A 23,152-nucleotide genomic window follows, 5' to 3' on the forward strand; every position below is an offset into this window, starting at 1 on the left:
AAAACTTTTTTGGGATCATTATCATGCTGAAAGATGAAAGTCCTCTTCATCTTCAGCTTTCTAGCAGACACCTGAAGGTTTTGGGCCAAAATTGACTGGTATTTAGAACTGTTCATAATTCCCTCCACCTTGACTAAAGCCCCTGTTCCAGCTGAAGAAAAACAACCCCAAAACATGATGCTGCCACCACCATGCTTCACCGTGGGGATGCTGTTCTTTTAGTGATGCGCAGTGTTGTTTTTACACCAAACATACCTTTTGGAATTGTGGCCAAAAAGTTCAACCTTGGTTTCATCAGGCCATAACACATTTTCCCACATGCTTTTGGTAGAGTTGATGTATTTTTTTTGCAAAATTTAGCCGGGCCTGGATGTTTATCTTTGTAAGAAAAGGCTTCCGTCTTGTGACTCTACCTCATAGTCCAGACATATGGAGAATACCGGAGATTGTGGTCACATGTAGTACACAACCAGTACTTGCCAGAAATTCCTGCAGCTCCTTCAGTGTTGCTGTTGGCCTCTCGGCAGTCTCCCTGACCAGTTTTCATCTTGTCTTTTCATCAGTTTTGGAGGAACGTCCAGTTCTCGGTAATGTCACTGCTGTCCCATATGTTCTCCACTTCTTGATGCCTGTCTTCACTGTGCTCCATGGTATATCTAATGCCATGGAAATGTTTTTGTACCCTGCTCCTGACTGATACCTTTCAACACTGAGATCCCTTTGATGCTTTCTAAGCTCTCTGTGAACGCTGGCTTTTGCTGGAGGATGCAACGGAGTAAATGTCTGAACTTTATTTGGGGTTAATCAGAGTTATTTTAATTGATGGCAGGTGTGAACCCAAAAAGAATGAATGCTGTAATTAAATCAAAAGGTGCTTCAACAAAGTATTAGATTAAGGGTGTGCATACTTATGCAAACAGCTTATTGTACGTTTTTTAATTTTTAATTTTTTATGTTTTCCCCCTAACATTTGTTTGTTTTTCAATTGAACTCTACAGGTTATAGGTCACATTAAAGGTGGGAAATGTTTTGAAATTATTTATCGTGGTCTCATTTTTTTTTTTTTTTTGTACATCAGAAAAACCCTATTGTTTTAATGGGGTGTGTACACTTTTTATATCCAATGTGTGTGTGTATATACACACAGAGAGAAAGAGAGAGAGAAATCCTATTCTTAGCAACTATGTCCATAGCTCTGACTATAAAACAAAATTAATCTGACTTGTTGGTTTATGTTCAGTGACTGTACTTATCAGCATGACTGGCCTAACTCCATAGATTTGCACATTTCAACCCCATGCAGTATCAAAGCTTCCTTAAGAACATGTGAACTTGGCTGAGAGACCTTGGAGCAACCGATGAACCAATTCCCCTTCCATTAATGTGTAAAGACTGTTGTTCTGGAGAGACATAAGAGATGTGTGCTCTCTATTAAAGTCAAACTTCCTCTGGTGTAGACCTGTGTGTCATTTCTTATGCCCTGTAATTCAAGTTGGTGCAGTGGAATAATAAAGCATTTTTCTGTGATGCTCTTCCAACACCATAGCTCCAGGCAGAAGCTTAGTCTGCAGTGCACGGGATAAAAAAAAAAGCAAAAAAAAAAAAAAAGCAAGCCAGTTAAAATGAGAAAAGTGGCCACGCTATAGCCCAAGGTAGGGAATAAATTGCAGATGATAACTAGCAGTTCCAAGCACAAACAGCATAAGAAATGGTTTAAGATTCTCTCCTGTTATATCAGACTCAAATCTGGCAGGTCTGGCCATTAAAAGAATTATTTCATCCTGCTAGTGTCAATTTTGTTTTATAATCGGAAAGGTATGACAGACTCTCTTTCACTGCGCTCAAACTCTTTCAATGCGCTAGATTATGCTTTTAAGTGACAATGGAAGAGTTGTGCAATCCATAGGACCAAAATGCATGTTTATTTTTGGCTACTAACCCCTTGAACTTGCAGGAATCATTGCCTCACCCACTTCCTCACTCATGTAACTACATGTACTGCACGTACAGTTAGTGCATACCTGTAGGTGTCTGGAAGACTTTCCCATGGCAGAACACTTATTAGTCAGAAACCTAGATTCCTTAAATGTTAAATAAATGTCCCCTTACAAAGACCTCAGTGATTAGGCTGTTTTTGTTAAGGGGCATTTACAAATCTATTATTAGTTTTAGATTCTGTGGAGCATCCACCATGCAAGCCCCAGTGAATTAGTTGTTACTACAGAAAAGATAACCTATTAAAATGAGCATGTAAATATACACCTTGCAGCAAGCACTATAGTCAGAGCAGTGCTGTTATAGAAAATTAGTCAATGCCTTCTGGCCAATCAGATTCCAGAATTCAACAGCAGTGTGGTATAACAGGTTTCAAAACAAGTAATGCTCGTTACCCATTAGGGCGACTAATCACCCAGTTTTTTTCTTTGCTCTGTTCAGCATTCAAACCCTACTCCTCCTACTCCAATCTGACATGTAGACACCTACAGTTTCAAAGGCATTAATTTATACCCAATAAATGCATTTCTTTTTTTATTTGGTTGTTCTGTCTATTTTTAATTTATGCCTGCACTGTAATGCACATTCAATTTTATGAAAGCGATATACAAATAAAACGTTTATTATTAGCTTGGGGGGATGCTGTATTAAACAAGACAACTCCTGCTGTATTATAGAAACAAATTTCAGGAAGAAAGACTTAATCATGGGGTGGCACGGTGGTGTAGTGGTTAGCGCTGTCGCCTCACAGCAAGAAAGTCCGGGTTTGAGCCCCGTGGCTGGCGAGGGCCTTTCTGTGTGGAGTTTGCATGTTCTCCCCGTGTCTGCATGGGTTTCCTCCGGGTGCTCCGGTTTCCCCCACAGTCCAAAGACATGCAGGTTAGGTTAACTGGTGACTCTAAATTGACCGTAGGTGTGAATGTGACTGTGAATGGTTGTCTGTGTCTAGGTGTCAGCCCTGTGATGACCTGGCGACTTGTCCAGGGTGTACCCCACCTTTCACCCGTAGTCAGCTGAGATAGGCTCCAGCTTGCCTGCGACCCTGTAGAAGGATAAAGTGGCTACGGATAATGAGATGAGATAAGAAGACTTAATCACAGGCCACAAGTGAACAAATAGGACAATGGCTTAAAATTGTCGTGCCCTTTTTTTTTTAATGACCTCGTGAAAAGAAAAAGAAGGATTTCTCTCAGTGACACAATTTCAACTCATGTCAAATTAAATTGACTTTATATAATGATCACAAACTTTCATGCCAAGCCCTGATATCTAAAAGATAAATCCCTAATGCCCATCTGTATTTCCACCTTGTAGAAACAAGGCTAATCTCTGATTACATTTTGATATTTATTTAAAGCAAGATGTAAGACTTTGGACTTTGACCCTCTCTGGGAGAAAAATGCAAGCTACTTGCAAAAGAGCATTTCCTAACATGGGTTGTGCTGTGCTGTAGATGTTTCACAGCTACGAGTGTGCAAATTCAGAGAGATTAGCGCAGATTGGATAACGACAACCAACTAGCATGCCTCAATAGTAATGACAGCAATGATGAACTGACAAACAATTTAGTATGGTAGTATGCAGTTTGGGAGGGTTGCCAAGTGTTGAGGATATATTTACACTAAATGCTGCTGTTTCATCAGTATTAGAAAAGTATTATGAGAATAAATGACTTTAGTGTATGTATCAGTGTGACCAAAAGAGTTACTGAGTACAAAGGTGAAAGAGCAGAACCTCGTTTCTCTGCTCTAATCTCACAGAGCAGTGGTGTGTTGACTCATATCTATCTGCATCACAGATGACGCTGTACATCTACAAGACTGATAGACCTCCAACTCTAGCTAGTTATCGAAAATACAGGATAGAGAAAAAAACACCACATCTGGTTGTTTCTGAGGTACAAAACTGCAGTGAAACACACAAACGCATTCCATAGTCACAAACCAACTATCATCAGCTCTCCAGCTAAACAACTTCATACCTGGGTAATGAGGATAAATCAGCTGACTATCATTCACTCCGTTCCATCCAACTACGGAACAAATAAATGATTTCCCTGTGGAGCTAGAATAAAACTTTTGCTCAAACTTCTTCAGTTCTGAATTCCTTTTCCTATAAATAATAGATGTTTTTACTCACAGACTTCCATTTAATTTGCTGATATTCTCACACTCTTACCTGCTTGGCTGCAGTTCCTCCCAGTCACCTGGCAGTCTGACTTATTTTGTGCCTAAAGTGAAAGCCATGGGGGAAGCCATAGCTGAGAAGTGAGAAAAGCGGCTTTGAGCCCAAAAGGTCACTGGTTTGATTCCCTGGACCAGCAAGCATGGCTAAAATCTTCTCGAGCAAGGGCATAATAACCCCAGGCTGCTCTGGGTAAGTTGTATGTCGCTGTGGATAAAAGCGTCTGCTAAATGCCTGCAATGTATCAATGCAATGCAATGTAAAGTCAGGGTGGGATGATGTTTGACTTCTAGAAGTATAACATATGATATACAGTATACAACCCCGATTCCAAAAAAGTTGGGACAAAGTACAAATTGTAAATAAAAACGGAATGCAATAATTTACAAATCTCAAAAACTGATATTGTATTCACAATAGAACATAGACAACATATCAAATGTTGAAAGTGAGACATTTTGAAATTTCATGCCAAATATTGGCTCATTTGAAATTTCATGACAGCAACACATGTCAAAAAAGTTGGGACAGGGGCAATAAGAGGCTGGAAAAGTTAAAGATATAAAAAAGGAACAGCTGGAGGACCAAATTGCAACTCAATAGGTCAATTGGCAATAGGTCATTAACATGACTGGGTATAAAAAGAGCATCTTGGAGTGGCAGCGGCTCTCAGAAGTAAAGATGGGAAGAGGATCACCAATCCCCCTAATTCTGCACCGACAAATAGTGGAGCAATATCAAAAAGGAGTTTGACAGTGTAAAATTGCAAAGGGTTTGAACATACGGTATCATCATCTACAGTGCATAATATCATCAAAAGATTCAGAGAATCTGGAAGAATCTCTGTGCGTAAGGGTCAAGGCTGGAAAACCATACTGGGTGCCCGTGATCTTCGGGCCCTTAGACGGCACTGCATCACATACAGGCATGCTTCTGTATTGGAAATCACAAAATGGGCTCAGGAATATTTCCAGAGAACATTATCTGTGAACACAATTCACCGTGCCATCCGCCGTTGCCAGCTAAAACTCTATAGTTCAAAGAAGAAGCCATATCTAAACATGATCCAGAAGCGCAAACGTCTTCTCTGGGCCAAGGCTCATTTAAAATGGACTGTGGCAAAGTGGAAAACTGTTCTGTGGTCAGACGAATCAAAATTTGAAGTTCTTTATGGAAATCAGGGACGCCGTGTCATTCGGACTAAAGGGGAGAAGGATGACCCAAGTTGTTATCAGCGCTCGGTTCAGAAGCCTGCATGTCTGATGGTATGGGGTTGCATTAGTGCGTGTGGCATGGGCAGCTTACACATCTGGAAAGACACCATCAATGCTGAAAGGTATATCCAGGTTCTAATCTAGAGCAACATATGCTCCCATCCAGACGACGTCTCTTTCAGGGAAGACCTTGCATTTTCCAACATGACAATGCCAAACCACATACTGCATCAATTACAGCATCATGGCTGCGTAGAAGGGGGGTCCGGGTACTGAACTGGCCAGCCTGCAGTCCAGATCTTTCACCTATAGGAAACATTTGGCGCATCATAAAACGGAAGATATGACAAAAAAGACCCAAGACAGTTGAGCAACTAGAATCCTACATTAGACAAGAATGGGTTAACATTCCTATCCCTAAACTTGAGCAACTTGTCTCCTCAGTCCCCAGACGTTTACAGACTGTTGTAAAGAGAAAAGGGGATGTCTCACAGTGGTAAACATGGCCTTGTCCCAACTTTTTTGAGATGTGTTGTTATGAAATTTAAAATCACCTAATTTTTCTCTTTAAATGATACATTTTCTCAGTTTAAACATTTGATATGTCATCTATGTTCTATTCTGAATAAAATATGGAATTTTGAAACTTCCACATCATTGCATTCCATTTTTATTTACAATTTGTACTTTGTCCCAACTTTTTTGGAATCGGAGTTGTATTTTATTGATACTTCCAACTTGATACTCTGGACAGACTGCTGACTGGGGGTTATTATTACAAGATATTCAGGGCAACTCACAGCTCAGGAATATCAGATTATGGGACATTTTTGTCCCCTGATATGTTTATTATTGTTTTTAACAAGTGAGGTATTAGTGGAATACTTTAGCTCGGGTTACTTTGTGGAGTTTCTGTGCATGTTCTTTATAATAATATAAAATTTAAAAAATGAAAATCAATCAATCATTCATTTTGTATACCATTTATCCATTGCACGACAAACACAGACAACCAGTCACCCCAATGCAGAATTCAGAGTAGCCAGCTGACCTATGCTAAGCTCACACGTAGCTGGTTAATCCGTGAGAACCATGGCTGGGGCCTACCATGGCCATTCTGGCATATTTTGGAGGTCATCCGTCGCATAAATTTGGGTGGAGTAAATATGCAAATGAAGCCACGGTAGCTGTGATGGAAGACACCTATAAAACCAATGGCGGCAGCGATGCATGACCTTATGGCAATGATGACAGCATGTATGCTTTTCACGACTGCAGTGCAATATAGCCACAGCAAGACGAAATAAGCCATGCCCCCTTGGCAAACTTTTCACTTACTGCAGAAGAAGAAGAAAGAAGAAGAGAAGAAACCTTTATTTGTCACATGCACACTTCAAGCACAGTGAGATTCATCCTCTGCATTTAACCCATCTGAAGCAGTGAACCAGGGGCGCAGATGCGTTTTTTGAACTGGGGGGGACAAAGCTGCCAGCAAACCAACCCCAACCCCACCCCCAACATGTGTTGTGTGAGGAATATACTAGTGCCTAGTGCACTACTATTACCCTCCTGTGGATCACTTATTTCACCTCCCTCACTGCCATCACCAGGAACTACCTGCAGGCCAGGACAATGATAACATTTTAACATAGCCTATGGAAATCCAAAGTTTACACATTATCATCTCGCACAGAAATTGCAAAACTAGTTTTAAAACCGCTAAGTTCCAACTGTTAAACATAGCGAGAGGCTGGGCTGTGTGTGTGTGTAAAGTGTAAACCAGTGCGTCCTGACTTTCTAAGTATGCCTGTGTGTTGCGTGAGCGGCAGTCAGTCAACAACTCTTCGCAAAGTTTCCTTATGAAACAATATGCTCGCTGAAATTATGGCAGAGAACGCCAGATTAAACATTAAAACTGCCTTCTGAGCACTGTATCTACAGGCTACCAGCGAAAGAAGGAGGCTACCAGAAAGGCATCTCTACTCCGTACGATTTTACTTTCACTACGACATTACTTTGAACAGACTATCAAAAAATTGCAAGGTGATATGATAAAGTAAGGCACAGTTTACTTACAGTCGTTGTTTTTTGAAAAAATGATGCAATCGTTTTCTGCCTTTTCGGTTTGGCACCCTTCATCATGCCGTGTTGGGGTCCTGAACTAGGAGCTGTCCCCGATATGCCTGTCAAATTTGTTGTGGGTAACCATAGCAACCAAGCTCAAGCTCGCAACCTGTGCAGTCTGCGCAGCTCAACCAACCGAATATCAGTCTTTGTTTTGTTTTATGTGAGTTTTTGCAACTATGTATGTACTGCTGTGCACCTCAATAAACCGAATGGTAATTAGTCTTTTGATTTTTCCGTGAGGTTTGCCTTACGCAAAGAAAGACAGCATAGACGTTTTTTCCTCACTATAAGTGGGGGGGGGGACCGAACGAAGTGAATTTAAATCTGGGTGGGACGAATCCCACGCGTCCCACCCTCTATCTGCGCCTGTACAGTGAACACACACGCACACACACCCAGAGCAGTGGGCAGCCACACTACAGTGCCCGGGGAGCAGTCAGGGGTTATGTACCTTGCTCAAGGGCACTTCAGCCCAAAGCCGCCCCTTTGTTAACCTAACTGCATGTCTTTGAACTATGGGGGAAACTGGAGCACCCGGAGGAAACCATCTATGCAGACACGGGAAGAACATGCAAACTCCACACAGAAAGGCCCCTGCCAGCCACTGGGCTCGAACCCAGAACCTTCTTGCCGTGAGGCGACAGTGCTAACCACTACACCATCTGTGAACGTTTTGAGCTTGATAGTTGCGATGGAATGTGACCGTAACCCCTGGTAGCCCACGTAAGCCTCAAGGATGCTCAAGGATGTGATGGATGAATTCATCTGGCGCTTGACCCACGGCAATTTTCACCACGATGAAATTGTCCAGGAATGGAAGCCATGCCCTCCCGGTTGTCAAGTTAGCTCCCTGGCTCTAACATATTCTGACGGAAGGGCCCGGAATGCATAAAATTGTCTACCAGCATCTACTGTGAAGTGATGCTGGTAGACGATATGAGACCTTAGCATTAATCTGCATGTCTTTGGACTCTGGAAGGAAACCAGAGTGACTCGGAGGAAACCTACATAGGCACTGGGAGAATATGCAAACTGCACAGGAAAGCATTCATCCATTATCTGTAACCGCTTATCCTGTGCAGGGTCACAGGCAAGCTGGAGCCTATCCACCTGACTATGGGTGAGAGACGGGGTACACCCTGGAGGTCATTGCAGGGCTGACACATAGAGACAAACAACCATTCACACTCACATGTCTTTGGACTGTGGGGGAAACCGGAGCATCCGGAGGAAACCCACGCAGACACGGGGAAAACATGCAAACTCTACACAGAAAGGCCCCGGTCGGCTGCTGGGCTCAAACCCAGAACCTTCTTGCTGTGAGCCGACAGTGCTAACCACTCCACCACCGTGCCGCCTTTGGATGAATAATTGTGCAGTTGTGAATTTCAGAAACTGGTGAACTACAGTGGTGCTTGAAAGTTTGTGAACCCTTTAGAATTTTCTATATTTCTGCATAAGTCAAGTCAACTTTATTGTCAAATATGCTATACATGCTCGACATACAGCACAGATGAAATATCAGTCCTCTCTGACCCACGGTGCAAACTGGCAATGCAATAAATAAAACAGAATAATTGAAAAAAACAAACAATATAAACAGTATAAGCGCTCTAGATAGGAACTAGACAGACTAGGAACTAGACAGACTAAACACTCAAACAATATAAACAGTATAAATAAACAGTATAAACACTAGATAAGAACAAGACAGACTAAACACTCAAACAGACAATATAAACAGTATAAACACTCTAGATATGAACTAGACTAAACACACACACACACACACACACACACACACACACACACACATATATATAAATTGGTACAAATAACCAAACAGTCAAGGGCACTTGAGGTACCGTATAGCAGGTAAACATGAAATAAGCAGTATAAACAAACTAGTAGCTGTTAAGGTGAGGTAGTGCGGAATAGTGCAAATGACTGAGGTAAAGTGAGATGTGCGGTCCTTGAGTTCAGTGCGTTAATGAACGATGAGATGTATGTATGTATGTATGTATGTGTGTGTGTGTGTGTGTGTGTGTGTTGGGGGGGAAACTGTGAGGATGGCATGTCAGATGCTGAAGGGGGGGCAGGGGGGTGTGCGAGCAGAATCTGTGGCAGGGGCAGAGGGGGGAGGAGGGGCAGAACAGGGAGGGAGTTGAGCCTCCTGACCGCCTGGTGAAAGAAACTGTTCTTGAGCCTGCTGGTTTTGGCCCGGAGACTCCGCAGTCTCCTCCCTGACGGCAGCAGGCTGAAGAGGCTGTGAGATGGGTGGGTGAGGTCACCTGCAATCCTGATGGCTTTGCGGGTGAGACGGGAGTTATAAATATCCATAAGAGAAGGGAGAGGGACACCAATGATCCTCTCAGCTGCTCTCACGATGCGCTGTAGAGTCTTGCGGCAGCACATGGTGCAGGCGCCGTACCACACGGTGATGCAGCTGGTCAGGATGTTCTCGATGGTGCCTCTGTAGAATGTGTGCATGATGGGGGCCGGGACTCTTGCTCTCCTCAGTTTGCGGAGGAAGTACAGACGCTGTTGGGCTTTTTTGGCCAGTGATGCGGTGTTGTTGTTCCAGGACAGGTCTTCAGAGATGTGCACACCCAGAAACTTGGTGCTGCTCACCCTCTCCACTGCAGCACCGTCGATAGATAGTGGAGCATGCTGGGTGTGCTCTCTCCTGAAGTCCACAACAATCTCCTTCGTCTTCTCCACGTTCAGACAGAGATTGTTGTCCTTGCACCACATGGCCAAGCGGCTCACCTCACTCCTGTAGATTGTCTCATCGCCATTGTTGATGAGACCCACCACAGTCGTGTCATCCGCAAATTTAATGAAGAGATTTGAGCTGGATGTTGGTGTGCAGTCGTGGGTCAGCAAAGTGAAGAGGAGGGGGCTTAGCACACATCCTTGGGGGGCCCCCGTGTTTAGTGTGATGGTGCTGGAGGAGTTGCTGCTGACCCGTACAGACATTATCAGATTTTCACACAAGTCCCAAAAGTAGATAAAGAGAACCCAATTAAACAAATGAGACAAAAATATTATACTTGGTCATTTATTTATTGAGGAAACTGATCCAATATTACATATCTGTGAGTGGCAAAAGTATGTGAACCTTTGCTTTCAGTATCTGGTGTGACCCCTTGCAACTAAACGTTTCCGGTAACTGTTGATCAGTCCTGCACACTGGCTTGGAGGAATTTTAGCCCATTCCTTTGTACCAGCTTTGTCCCAGCTTCAACTCTGGGATGTTGGTGGGTTTCCTCACATGAACTGCTCGCTTCAGGTCCTCAAACCAAGAACCTTCTTGCTGTGAGGTGACAGTGCTAACCACTACACCACCGTGCCACCCTGCACTGGAAAGCCTCCCTCAACATGTAGAATCGAACACAGCACCTGCAGGCTCTGAGACCACAGCGATAACCACTACACCATTGTGCCACCTATAGCCAATCAATCAAGTCAAGTTAAGTTTATTCGTATAGCGCTTTTAACAATAAACATTGTCACAAAGCAGCTTTACAGAATTTGAATGACTTAAAATATGAGCTAGTTTTATCCCTAATCTATCCCCAATGAGCACGCCTGTGGCGACAGTGGCAAGGAAAAACTCCCTCAGACGACATGACAACAACATGTTGTCATGACAACAACAGACAACATGACTATAACATTAACAGTCCTAACATAAAGTCAGCTTTGTTGATGCTATAAACCCCCCACCGACGGAAACCTGAGCGCAAAACCGTTCACGACAACCGTAGTCCCAAAGTCAGCAAGTCAACTGGAGTCCTAAAGTCAGCAAGTCAACTGCAGTCCTAAAGTCAGCAAGTCAACTGCAGTCCTAAAGTCAGCAAGTCAACTGCAGTCCCCAGCCACAAAAGCACCACTGCAAGAGTCCAGAGCATCAGAGGGACAGAGGTCAGCATCTCGATCCCAGGACCGACATGTAACTCAGAGGGACAGATTTTTTTTTTTTTGGGGGGGGGGGGGGGGGGAGAGAAAGCATAGGTTGTTAGGTATGCCCAATGTCATCTGAATAAGTAGGAACAGTATACATATTGCACTGAGTACAAGCAGGGACTCCGGCAACTAACTATGACAGCATAACTAAAAGGGGAGAGCCAGAAGGTAACACAGGCATGAGGGAGCCCCAGGACATAAAGCAGCCAGCCACTACACCTTCAACAAACTCAAGTGAGCAAGCGAGTGGGGACTGACAGCATCCATACATCCCAGTTTACCAAAACACTCTGTCTGAGGACCCTCCAGATCTACACCTTTACCTCATAAACACTATTAACACAAGGCTTGACTAAACAGATATGTTTTCAGCCTAGACTTAAACACTGAGACTGTGTCTGATTCCCAAACATCACTTGGAAGGCTGTTCCATAACTGTGGGGCTTGGAAGAAAATGCTCTGCCCCCTGATGTAGCCTTCACTATACGAGGTACCAGCAGATAGCCTGCACCTTTTGATCTAAGTAGGCGTGGCGGGTCATAGAGGACCAAAGGTTCACTCAGGTACTGTGGAGCGAGACCATTCAGTGCTTTAAAGGTCAATAGTAGTACTTTATAATCAGTACAAAATTTGACTGGGAGCCAATGCAGTGTGGATAAGACAGGGGTGATGTGGTCATATTTTCTCATTCATCTCATTATCTCTAGCCGCTTTATCTTGTTCTACAGGGTCGCAGGCAAGCTGGAGCCTATCCCAGCTGACTACGGCGAAAGGCGGGGTAGTTAACCTAACCTGCATGTCTTTGGACTGTGGGGGAAACCGGAGCACCCGGAGGAAACCCACGCGGACACGGGGAGAACATGCAAACTCCGCACAGAAAGGCCCACGCCGGCCATGGGGCTCGAACCCGGACCTTCTTGCTGTGAGGCAACAGCGCTAACCACTATGCCACCGTACCACCCGTCATATTTAATCATTCATCTCATTATCTCTAGCCCATTTATCCTGTTCTACAGGGTCGCAGGCAAGCTGGAGCCTATCCCAGCTGACTACGGGCGAAAGGTCATCAGTCGCCAGGTCATCACAGGGCTGACACATAGACACACAACCATCCACACTCACATTCACACCTACGGTCAATTTAGAGTCACCAGTTAACCTAACCTGCATGTCTTTGGACTGTGTGGGAAACCGGAACACCCGGAGGAAACCTGAGTGAACTCCACACAGAAAGGCCCTCGCCAGCCACGGGGCTCGAACCCGGACCTTCTTGCTGTGAGGCGACAGCGCTAACCACTACACCACCGTGCCGCCCGTCATATTTTCTGGTTCTAGTAAATCAATCAATCAGTTTTAATGCCAGTGTGGTGTACAATAAATACACAATGTTGTCCAAAAACCAGAGCAGAATGTGTAGATTTACAGTGTACAAATGGGCAACTATTTTTCAGTAATTAAACCAAAAGATTTAAACTAAAGACATATTTTGAAATATCTGCTATTTAATTAATTAAATCATGACATGCATATGTTTTCGGTCTGCACTGTAAGACTTGAGGCAAGTTCGCTCAGGAATGTATTAACCTTATCTGCTGCTTCTTCTTCTTTTTTGAGCGGAATAATCCATATTCCAAAGAGGAGGGGGGGGGGATTGAAAACTAAACACCCTGACTGTTAAACAGGACAATGTTTTTCAGGCAAATAATAAACGTGTTATAAATAAGACATGTTTTTGTTCGATGTGTTAGTTTAACTAGGTTAAGAGTGTCCGAGGTCGCTGGAAGCAGACGTCGTGATATTCCCGGACACCCCTCTCGGAGTTTGTAGTTGAACCTGCGGAATTTAAAGGCAAAATGGCGACAGGGTGATGGATGGCAGGCGAATATCCAGCGTTTGACCGAGTGTCATGGCGATCTTGTTGTTCCCTACGAATTTCCAGCGTCCGAGAGGTAGGTCAGATACTCGGTTACAAGCGTCCGGTATTATCCAGTTGATATTTAGCTGTAACGACCGCCGACAGCGCGGTTGTGTCCTTTGGGGTTCGAGTCCTTGGGATGAAAGCTCAAAGACACGGTTGTGGTGGAAATGCAGAAAATGGCCAAGTCAGTGTGTGTTCGGAAATCCATCCGAGTGTTGAGTCTCTATCCTGAGCATAATGTTAGTCCTCAGCATGGTGTCACATTTTAGTGTCATCCCACTTAATCAGACTTAAGCAATTTAAGTTTTCTTAAATCAACACAATATTACATTATTTACATTATGCTCATCAAGTTTCCCCTGTTTTTCACACATGATCCTGTTTATAATCATGTTATTAAATACTCATTTGGATCAGCTGTACTTGAGTATGGAAAATAAGCTATGATTATTCCTCATTAACAAAAGTTTCTTTGCTACAGCGCCCTTAAAGTCCTGAAAGGTGATATTTTTATCCTCTGGGCACAAGATAACTTGTGTATGCATGCGTGTGTGTGCTATTACCTTGCAGGCATAAGCTATTATCTTGTGTGTATAAGATAATAACTTGTCTGCATGACATTAAAACAGCAATAACAACCACAAAAGACCCTTTGGGACTTTAGGGGCTCTGCATGCATGCTTGCAGACGTTCACTGGTTTCCTTCTGGGAACATGTTGTATTATTCTATCCACATTCATTGGAGATGAGCAATCGCGCGCTCTGATTGGCTACTCTAGTACTAGGATATCAGTTTATATACACTACCGTTCAAAAGTTTGGGGTCACCCAGACAATTTTGTGTTTTCCATGAAAAGTCACACTTTTATTTCCCACCATAAGTTGTAAAATGAATAGAAAATATAGTCAAGACATTTTTCTGGCCATTTTGAGCATTTAATCGACCCCACAAATGTGATGCTCCAGAAACTCAATCTGCTCAAAGGAAGGTCAGTCACTACGTTTACATGCACATAGAGAGAATCGAATTTCTGCCGTTGCTCGACTGAAATCGAAGTTCAAAATGCCATGTATACACCTTAATTCGGCTGAAATTGAACCGAACTTGATTTCTCGGAATCGAGCTACACGACCTAGTTTATGCGATTTCTGCCGAGCTACTTTGTGCATGTATACCCTATCGAGCTACTTCCGGAAGTGACGAGTGACGAGACCACAAGCGGGAAACACAACAGCCTCGGTCGGCATGACAACAGTAGTAGCGAGCAGCAGAAGAGGTCAGGAGGAACAAACGAAGAAGAGAAAATGGCGATATAGAGCTCTCTGAAGTGTGGGTGGAGCACAGAGGACGGCAGGACAAAGCTTCTGGTACTAATAGGCTTTTTATTGTCAGACTTTTCAGTTTAACAGCCTACTTTTATTCTTGAGAGAAAAACACACACGCACGCGCTGTGTTCTAGTCCCAGGATGAGCTGTCCCCTCTGCTCTCCCTCTGCCTCCTTAAATAGGGCGCGGTTACTGGGAAGACACACAAACACAGGTTAATTACCGTCAGGTGTCGTGATTCTGCCACTCACCTTCCCTGGCTCCGCCCTCCTGTCACAGACCGGCGTTTGACCACGCCCCCACTGCCACAGGTGAGCAGAAACGTGCACTTCTGGAGCAATGAGGAGACAGAGTTCATGCTCATTCAGCTTAAGGAGTTGAATATATTAAAATTCATGGACGGGAGAAAAACGCGCAATGGAGAACACGGAACTGATAACTTTGTTTACACTCTTGAATAGCTCTTCTTCATGACGACAACCGGAAGTGTACCAACACGATGGGGCGTGTTGCGCCACCTGTGGCTCGGGTGCACAATGCACCTCACACAATAGCCCGATTTCATTGTGTGCATGTAGGATTGGATTTCTCTGGCACCCTGCTGGGACCTTCAGCTCGATTACCGACAGCAGCTCGATTTGGATGTGCATGTAAACGTAGTCACTTTTATAGCTTCTCTAAAGAGCTAAACTGTTTTCAGCTGTGCTAACATGATTGTACAAGGGTTTTCTAATCATCCATTAGCCTTCTGAGGCAATGAGCAAACACATTGTACCATTAGAACACTGGAGTGAGAGTTGCTGGAAATGGGCCTCTATACACCTATGGAGATATTGCACCAAAAACCAGACATTTGCAGCTAGAATAGTCATTTACCACATTAGCAATGTATAGAGTGTATTTCTGATTAGTTTAAAGTGATCTTCGTTGAAAAGAACAGTGCTTTTCTTTCAAAAATAAGGACATTTCAAAGTGACCCCAAACTTTTGAACGGTAGCGTACCCTGAGTAGAGAACAACAAAATGGCGGAGCGTGTTACTGAACCAACCAAGGACGAAATAAAAACTACTCGAAAATAAAACCCCAGCAAGTGGTGCCAAGCAAAACAAACCTCGCCCGGTAGCACTTATGATGAATATGAAGGAGGATATCACAAAAAAAATCGGTACCCTGTGGGTACATGTGGCTACTGCTTAGGCCACACCAATTTAATTAGTTGGTTCTCGGATTTCTCATCTCATGTCATTATCTGTAGCCGCTTTATCCTGTTCTACAGGGTCGCAGGCAAGCTGGAGCCTATCCCAGCTGACTACGGGCGAAAGGCGGGGTACACCCTGGACAAGTCGCCAGGTCATCACAGGGTTCTCGGATTTTTTCAGGAAAAATATGAAGCGAGCGGGCGAAATAAAAATAAAATTTAAAAAATGCTGTGATGGTAAAATTAGCAGTGGAAATAGACCAAACAATACAGGCAAACCAGTAAACAGAATTTCAACACACCTGTCAAAGATTTTACGCTTCTGTTCGCTGAATATCCTAACAATCACAAACACAGGCTTTGCAGGACTCCCCTCCACAGGCATGTTTCTTCCACAAGTCTTTATCAAAAGTGAAAGGGGTGATTTGATTGGTTTTCAACGTCACGTAACCTCACGTCACGTGATCTTTTCTGTTGGCAGGAGTTTGATTTCGATTTTTTTTTTTTTTCATTTTGCATTTTCTTCAAGCGGCGATTCCGAGAACCAACTAATTGAATTGGTGTGGCCTTATAAATAAAATAGTTTTCTGATTCCATGTCTATACAGTAAATATAGCGCGTAATCCAAAAATGAACAATTTAAAAATCACAGAAGTAAAATATACCAAGTGTCTGTACTTTATATTATTCTACTCTTACCGCTTACAGTTTTCAAAACTGAAACCTCCGAACCGAGGCTGACATACACACGCTGTCGCCATGACCGAAACTCTTATTTCCCGGAAAAGGCCCGGTGCTAGAGTTCAGTGGAACGCACTTTCCCTCTGTAATAAGCATAAACATGTCTGAAAGTGATTTCTTTAGCCCATTTATTTCGAATGGTGAACCGAATTGTATACACTCACCGGCCATTTTAATAGAAACACGTATGCACATGCAGTGTGCGATTATTACACTTACATTCTTACAAGACGATGACATAGTGGCTAGCGCCTCTATATGAGCCAGTAGACACAACAAAACAATTTTGACCTTTTTGGTGACCTTGACCGGATGACCCCCAAAATGTTTAAGGTTCTGTTTGAGACTAATGCCCATCTATCCTGAAAGTTTCATGAAGATTCATCCAGCCATTTTCCCATAATATCATTAACAAAAAAACAAATAAACCCAGCCAAAATCTTTACTTCGCCCCCTGGTGGACTCCGTCCCGGGCAAGGTAACAATACAAAAAAAGCAACAAAATATGGAATAAAAGTATTTGATGGTAAGAACATATATATTTTTTTATTTTTCAAGAATTATTATTATAACATTTTTCATGAATTGCTAGTGTCATTTTGCCGGTTTGTTTACATTCTAAGCGGAAATGATTGTCAGACGTTTTGTATAAAGTTTTTATTTATCAAATTTGCAAAAAATAAAAATGCTGTTTCTCAAACTCCAGTGAATGTGGATAGAATAAAACAGTTATTCCACTCAATCTCATCGTACATGGCTTATAGCCACTTGATTTTGTGTAATAATTAATTGTACTCCTATGAGGCGGATTTTGTCAGGACATACTTGAAGTGCTGTCAGTCACTTAAAAGCCACAGGACTTGGCCCATGATGTCAATCTTCAAACTCTGCAGCTTGTTTGAGATTTGATCATCTTCTTTCCCATAACCTGCAAAATGACATTTTAAAGGTGGACTGCCTTTCAGATTTTTCAAATGTAGGTCATAAAAAGAATTTTCCCTGACACCCAATTATTTTTTAGTGGACAGAAAACCATTGAATTTGAATCACAGGCTTCCAATTTAATTAGTTTTTTTAAAAAAATAGAACAATTAATGAATTTAGGGCCACGTGGCCCTAAATTCTCCACTATTTTTTCCTGCTTCACCATGACCCAATTCAAGATACTACGTCATGCATCACATGGTGGGCTTTCCCTGTTCGTGCAAGGCATTGTGGGATACAAATTTGAAACAGGAGAGGAAAATGGAGGAAATGAGTGTGCGAATGAAACGTGAGAGACTGATTACAGTTATGGAAAGTGAGAAGAAAAGACGTTATGTTTCGAAGGAAAGGAAACAGGATCAAACTAATAAATATCGGTGGTCAGCGAGCACCTCGGCGTGATCAGCTGTTCGTTTAGCAACAGAATGATGGAACGGTCAGTGCACGGTCAAGGTAAACCTGTAGATGGCAGTAATGCAACACTGTGGATGCCAGCTGCCATAAAACCCCAAAGAAGAAGGTAAATCTGCGCATGCGCACATGGACTTCCTCTGTCTGCTTGACTGCGCGAAACGAGCGATTTCATGCACATTATTTGCTTGGGAATCTTCTCAAATTAAATAACTTCCCAGCCACAGAATGGCCTGTTTTTTGAGAGATTGCAGAAATGCACATTTTATCACAATGACCAAATTTCAGAGGGAACTAAATTTCACAGATTTTATGAAATCGAAAGGCTGTCTAACAGTCATTCTAATTTTAGTAAATTCTAGGGCATTTAAACTTGGTGGAGCCGATCAAAGGACAATTTAGAGTAGCCAGTTAGCCTAACTGCATGTCTTTGGACTGTGTGGGGAAACCAGAGCACCCAGAAGAAGCCCACGCAGACATGAGGTGAACATGCAGACTCCACACAGAGCGGCCCTTGTTGGCCACTGAACTCAAACCCAGAACCTTCTTGCTGTGAGGCAACAGTGCTAACCATTACACCACCGTGCTGCTTTGGGAGCTGATACTTCAACCAAAACCTCAGAAAGCTATGCACAGTAGATGTTCTCTTTACTAGATAACCTACACGGACCCTGTAGCTCAGTAATGTAAAGGCAAGCTGTGGGCTTCTCTTTTAGCATCCAGAGAGTCTTTTAGGTGTAAAAGAAAATCCATTTGCCCATATTTATGAGTTATTCGAATATTAGACTCATTATTCAAATGTGTACAAAAATGTGGTGATTGTTTATTGGAGCTGAAGAGATTTTTATTTCTGAATTTTCCTGCGATGGAGTACCCGAGGTCCAAGTTGACGTTATCGATAGCCTTTCATATTTTTCGGTTATTAAGGTTTGGAATAATAACTACTTATTAATCTCGCTTGCTCAGTCTTTACAGGAAAATATCAGACGGAGGTCTTGACGGTACGGACCAAGCCATAGGCCCTTACTGTCAAGACCTCGGTCTGATATTTTCCCATAAAGACTGAGCAAACGAGATTAATAAGTAGTTATTATTCCAAACCTTAATGATTCCTCAATCATGATATCTCCTTTTTTTTTTGGGGGGGGGGGGAGTTTGATAATAACCCCCTTTTTTCCAGTCCTCTGGTACCCTTTTAGTTGTCCACATGACAGTGCATATTCATAGGAGGCAGTGTACCAGTTTTCTTCCTCTGGCTTTTAACATCTCCCCGGTAACTTCATCATATCTAGGTGCTTTGTTGTTTTTCAGATGCTTAACAGCTCGATCTACTTCTTTTCTATTAGGGACATTCAGTCAACATCAAATTTGTCCCACTCAACTGGGATGTCCTCAGGCACAATTTCAGGTGGTTCAGCATTGAGGACCTAGCATCAGAACCAGATATAGACTATGAATGGGGTAGGTTTAGAGAAACAGTCTACAAAGCAGCAGTGGAAACAGTAGGACAACGGACGGGAGAACATAAATGGTAGAAAAGTCCTTAGACGCGTGACCTGATTGAACAATCTAGAAGCGCAAAGAGGGCCAGAGACCTTTATTGCACAGAAGAAAGCAAGAATAAGCATAAAGAACTAGACGAGAGAGTTAAGAACAGTGCAGAGAAAGACTAGAACTCTTGGATAGAAGAACAAGCAAAAGAGCTCGAAGAAGCAGCAAGTAAAATCAAAAGAACCAACGAGAGGTCTACCAAAAAGGGAAGATGTTGACAGGCAAAATGGCAAAGAGTACACCGTCAGTCAAAGATAAAGACGGCAACATAATAGACAGTGAGCGAAATGAAGCTGGAAAGATGGGCGGAGCATTTCAGAGAGCAGTACTAAAGCCATTATCAGGTCTGAACAAGTAACTGGCTTATGCAGTGCATGTATACCCTTAATCTGATATGCAACCCCGATTCCAAAAAAGTTGGGACAAAGTACAAATTGTAAATAAAAATGGAATGCAATGATGTGGAAGCTTCAAATATCCATATTTTATTCAGAATAGAACATAGATGACACATCAAATGTTTAAACTGAGAAAATGTATCATTTAAAGAGAAAAATTAGGTGATTTTAAATTTCATGACAACAACACTTCTCAAAGTTGGGACAAGGCCATGTTTACCACTGTGAGACATCCCCTTTTCTCTTTACAACAGTCTGTAAACGTCTGGGGACTGAGGAGACAAGTTGCTCAAGTTTAGGGATAGGAATGTTAACCCATTCTTGTCTAATGTAGGATTCTAGTTGCTCAACTGTCTTAGGTCTTTTTTGTCGTATCTTCCGTTTTATGATGCGCCAAATGTTTTCTATGGGTGAAAGATCTGGACTGCAGGCTGGCCAGTTCAGTACCCAGACCCTTCTTCTACGCAGCCATGATGCTGTATTTGATGCAGTATGTGGTTTGGCATTGTCATGTTGGAAACTGCAAGGTCTTCCCTGAAAGAGACGACATCTGGATGGGAGCATATGTTGCTCTAGAACCTGGATATACCTTTCAGCATTGATGGTGTCTTTCCAGATGTGTAAGCTGCCCATGCCACACGCACTAATGCAACCCCATACCATCAGAGATGCAGGCTTCTGAACTGAGCGCTGATAACAACTTGGGTCGTCCTTCTCCTCTTTAGTCCGAATGACACAGTGTCCCTGATTTTCCATAAAGAACTTCAAATTTTGATTCGTCTGACCACAGAACAGTTTTCCACTTTGCCACAGTCCATTTTAAATGAGCCTTGGCCCAGAGAAGACGTCTGCGCTTCTGGATCATGTTTAGATACGGCTTCTTCTTTGAATTATAGAGGTTTAGCTGGCAATGGCGGATGGCACGGTGAATTGTGTTCACAGATAATGTTCTCTAGAAATATTCCTGAGCCCATTTTGTGATTTCCAATACAGAAGCATGCCTGTATGTGATGCAGTGCCGTCTAAGGGCCCGAAGATCACAGGCACCCAGTATGGTTTTCTGGCCTTGACCCTTACGCACAGAGATTCTTCCAGATTCTCTGAATCTTTTGATGATATCATGCACTGTAGATGATGATATGTTCAAACTCTTTGCAATTTTACACTGTCGAACTCCTTTCTGATATTGCTCCACTATTTGTCGGTGCAGAATTGGGGGGATTGGTGATCCTCTTCCCATCTTTACTTCTGAGAGCCGCTGCCACTCCAAGATGCTCTTTTTATACCCAGTCATGTTAATGACCTATTGCCAGTTGACCTAATGAGTTGCAATTTGGTCCTCCAGCTGTTCCTTTTTTGCACCTTTAACTTTTCCAGCCTCTTATTGCCCCTGTCCCAACTTTTTTGAGGTGTGTTGCTGTCATGAAATTTCAAATGAGCCAATATTTGGCATGAAATTTCAAAATGTCTCACTTTCGACATTTGATATGATGTCTGTTCTATTGTGAATACAATATCACTTTTTGATATTTGTAAATTATTGCATTCCGTTTTTATTTACAATTTGTACTTTGTCCCAGCTTTTTTGGAATCGGGGTTGTAAATTTTCCACTTGCAGTCATGGGGGGAGGGGGGAGGAGGTCTGCCCTCCTCCAGTTCTGTGTTTTTACTTATCAGGGCCTAAATAACAAGTGTACCTGGCGACTTGTCCAGGGTGTACCCCGCCTCTCGCCCATAGTCAGCTGGGATAGGCTCCAGCTTGCCTGCGACCCTGTAGAACAGGATAAGCGGCTACAGATAATGGATGGATGGATAAATAACAATTGTGACCTCTTCACCGACTTGTATAGACAAACCTCAGATGACAAAAAAGACAACAGATTTCAATGTGTAGTAATTTTTCCCATAAAGTAAACCCAAATTCAGAAACCAGGTGGGAAAAAGTATAGTCGAGACCATAAGGTTTTGGACAATGGTGCAGGTTTTTTTTTTTTTTTTGGGGGGGGGAATTTTGCTTCTGTACACCACCATAATGGATTTGAAATTAAGCAATCAAGATGAGATTGAAATGTAGACTTTCAATTTTAATGAAAGAGGTTTAATAAAAATATCGCATTAACCGTTTAGGAGTTACAGCCATTTTTTTAATTTATTTATTTATTTTTTTTTATATAGCTCATTTGGCTGCAGGCCAGGCCTGATGAGCTTATGCGATCATTCATCCGTCATCATTGTCCGTCCACAATTTACAAAAATCGCTGCTACTCCTACAGGATTGATCATATTTTGATCAAACTCGCATACAATGTTCCCCAGGTGGGTGTGCATAAAAGTTGTCAAGATGGTGGCGCCACCTGTCATATTTACGATCTTGGGGGCATCTGAAATTTCAAACTCGCACACAACAGTGGCCGGTATGAGCTACAGCCTCATTGAGGCTATTTTTTTTACATTGCCCCTCCATTTTTACAAGCTCAAAAGTAATTGGACTAACTAACAAATGGGTAATTCCACCCCAAATCACCAGATTTAGAAAAATGTTCACCACTGACCATCTCAGATTTGCTTCATACTTTCTGGAAATATTGTCAGTGTGCCCAATAAATAGTGTACAAAATTTTAGGCTTGTACCTTCATTAGTTTCTGAGATATAGGGGCTTAAAAAAGGGGACGTGGACCCAATTTCACTGTTAAAATGCGTGCTACAGAAAACGGACCTAACTTCCATAAGTCATTACTTTTAAGCTATTCATGCAAGATACATGAACTTTTCAAGGATAGTTCTTCAATGCCAGACGCCTGTAAATACTAAAATAGAAAGTTCACAGTTCAATATTTGCCAAGTTATGGCTTGCTGAAAATCATATAAAGTCTTCTATCGTGCTTTGGAGCAACTTTGACCCCCCCCCCCCATATCTCCACATTAAAGCACACCAGATCTTTCAAATTTTCTTATTTATTACTCATGTTATAGTACTCTTTAGGCAACTAGGTATGTGTTCAAAAGAAATCAAACTTTCTGATTTATTAGGCTTTAAAAAAAAAAAACATTTTGCACCCATAATTCAAATGCATATTACAAATGTATGACAAGGTCTACCATAAAAACAATTATACCACTGGAAAGAGCTTGTTT

At 42.5% G+C, this 23,152-nt stretch overlaps 1 protein-coding gene across 1 annotated transcript in view; it reads left to right on the plus strand.

The window, feature by feature from the left end:
* znf644b (zinc finger protein 644b) overlaps positions 1–23,152 on the plus strand; it is a 138,485-nt gene that overhangs the window by 23,231 nt on the left and 92,102 nt on the right. Inside the window, exon 2 of the mRNA XM_060918460.1 lies at positions 13,317–13,438. Coding sequence (XP_060774443.1) covers positions 13,317–13,438 — 122 coding nt within the window. The remainder of the gene's footprint in view (positions 1–13,316; positions 13,439–23,152) is intronic.

Source organism: Neoarius graeffei, chromosome 4 (assembly GCF_027579695.1).
Source record: "Neoarius graeffei isolate fNeoGra1 chromosome 4, fNeoGra1.pri, whole genome shotgun sequence".
In the NCBI taxonomy this organism is placed as follows: domain Eukaryota; kingdom Metazoa; phylum Chordata; class Actinopteri; order Siluriformes; family Ariidae; genus Neoarius; species Neoarius graeffei.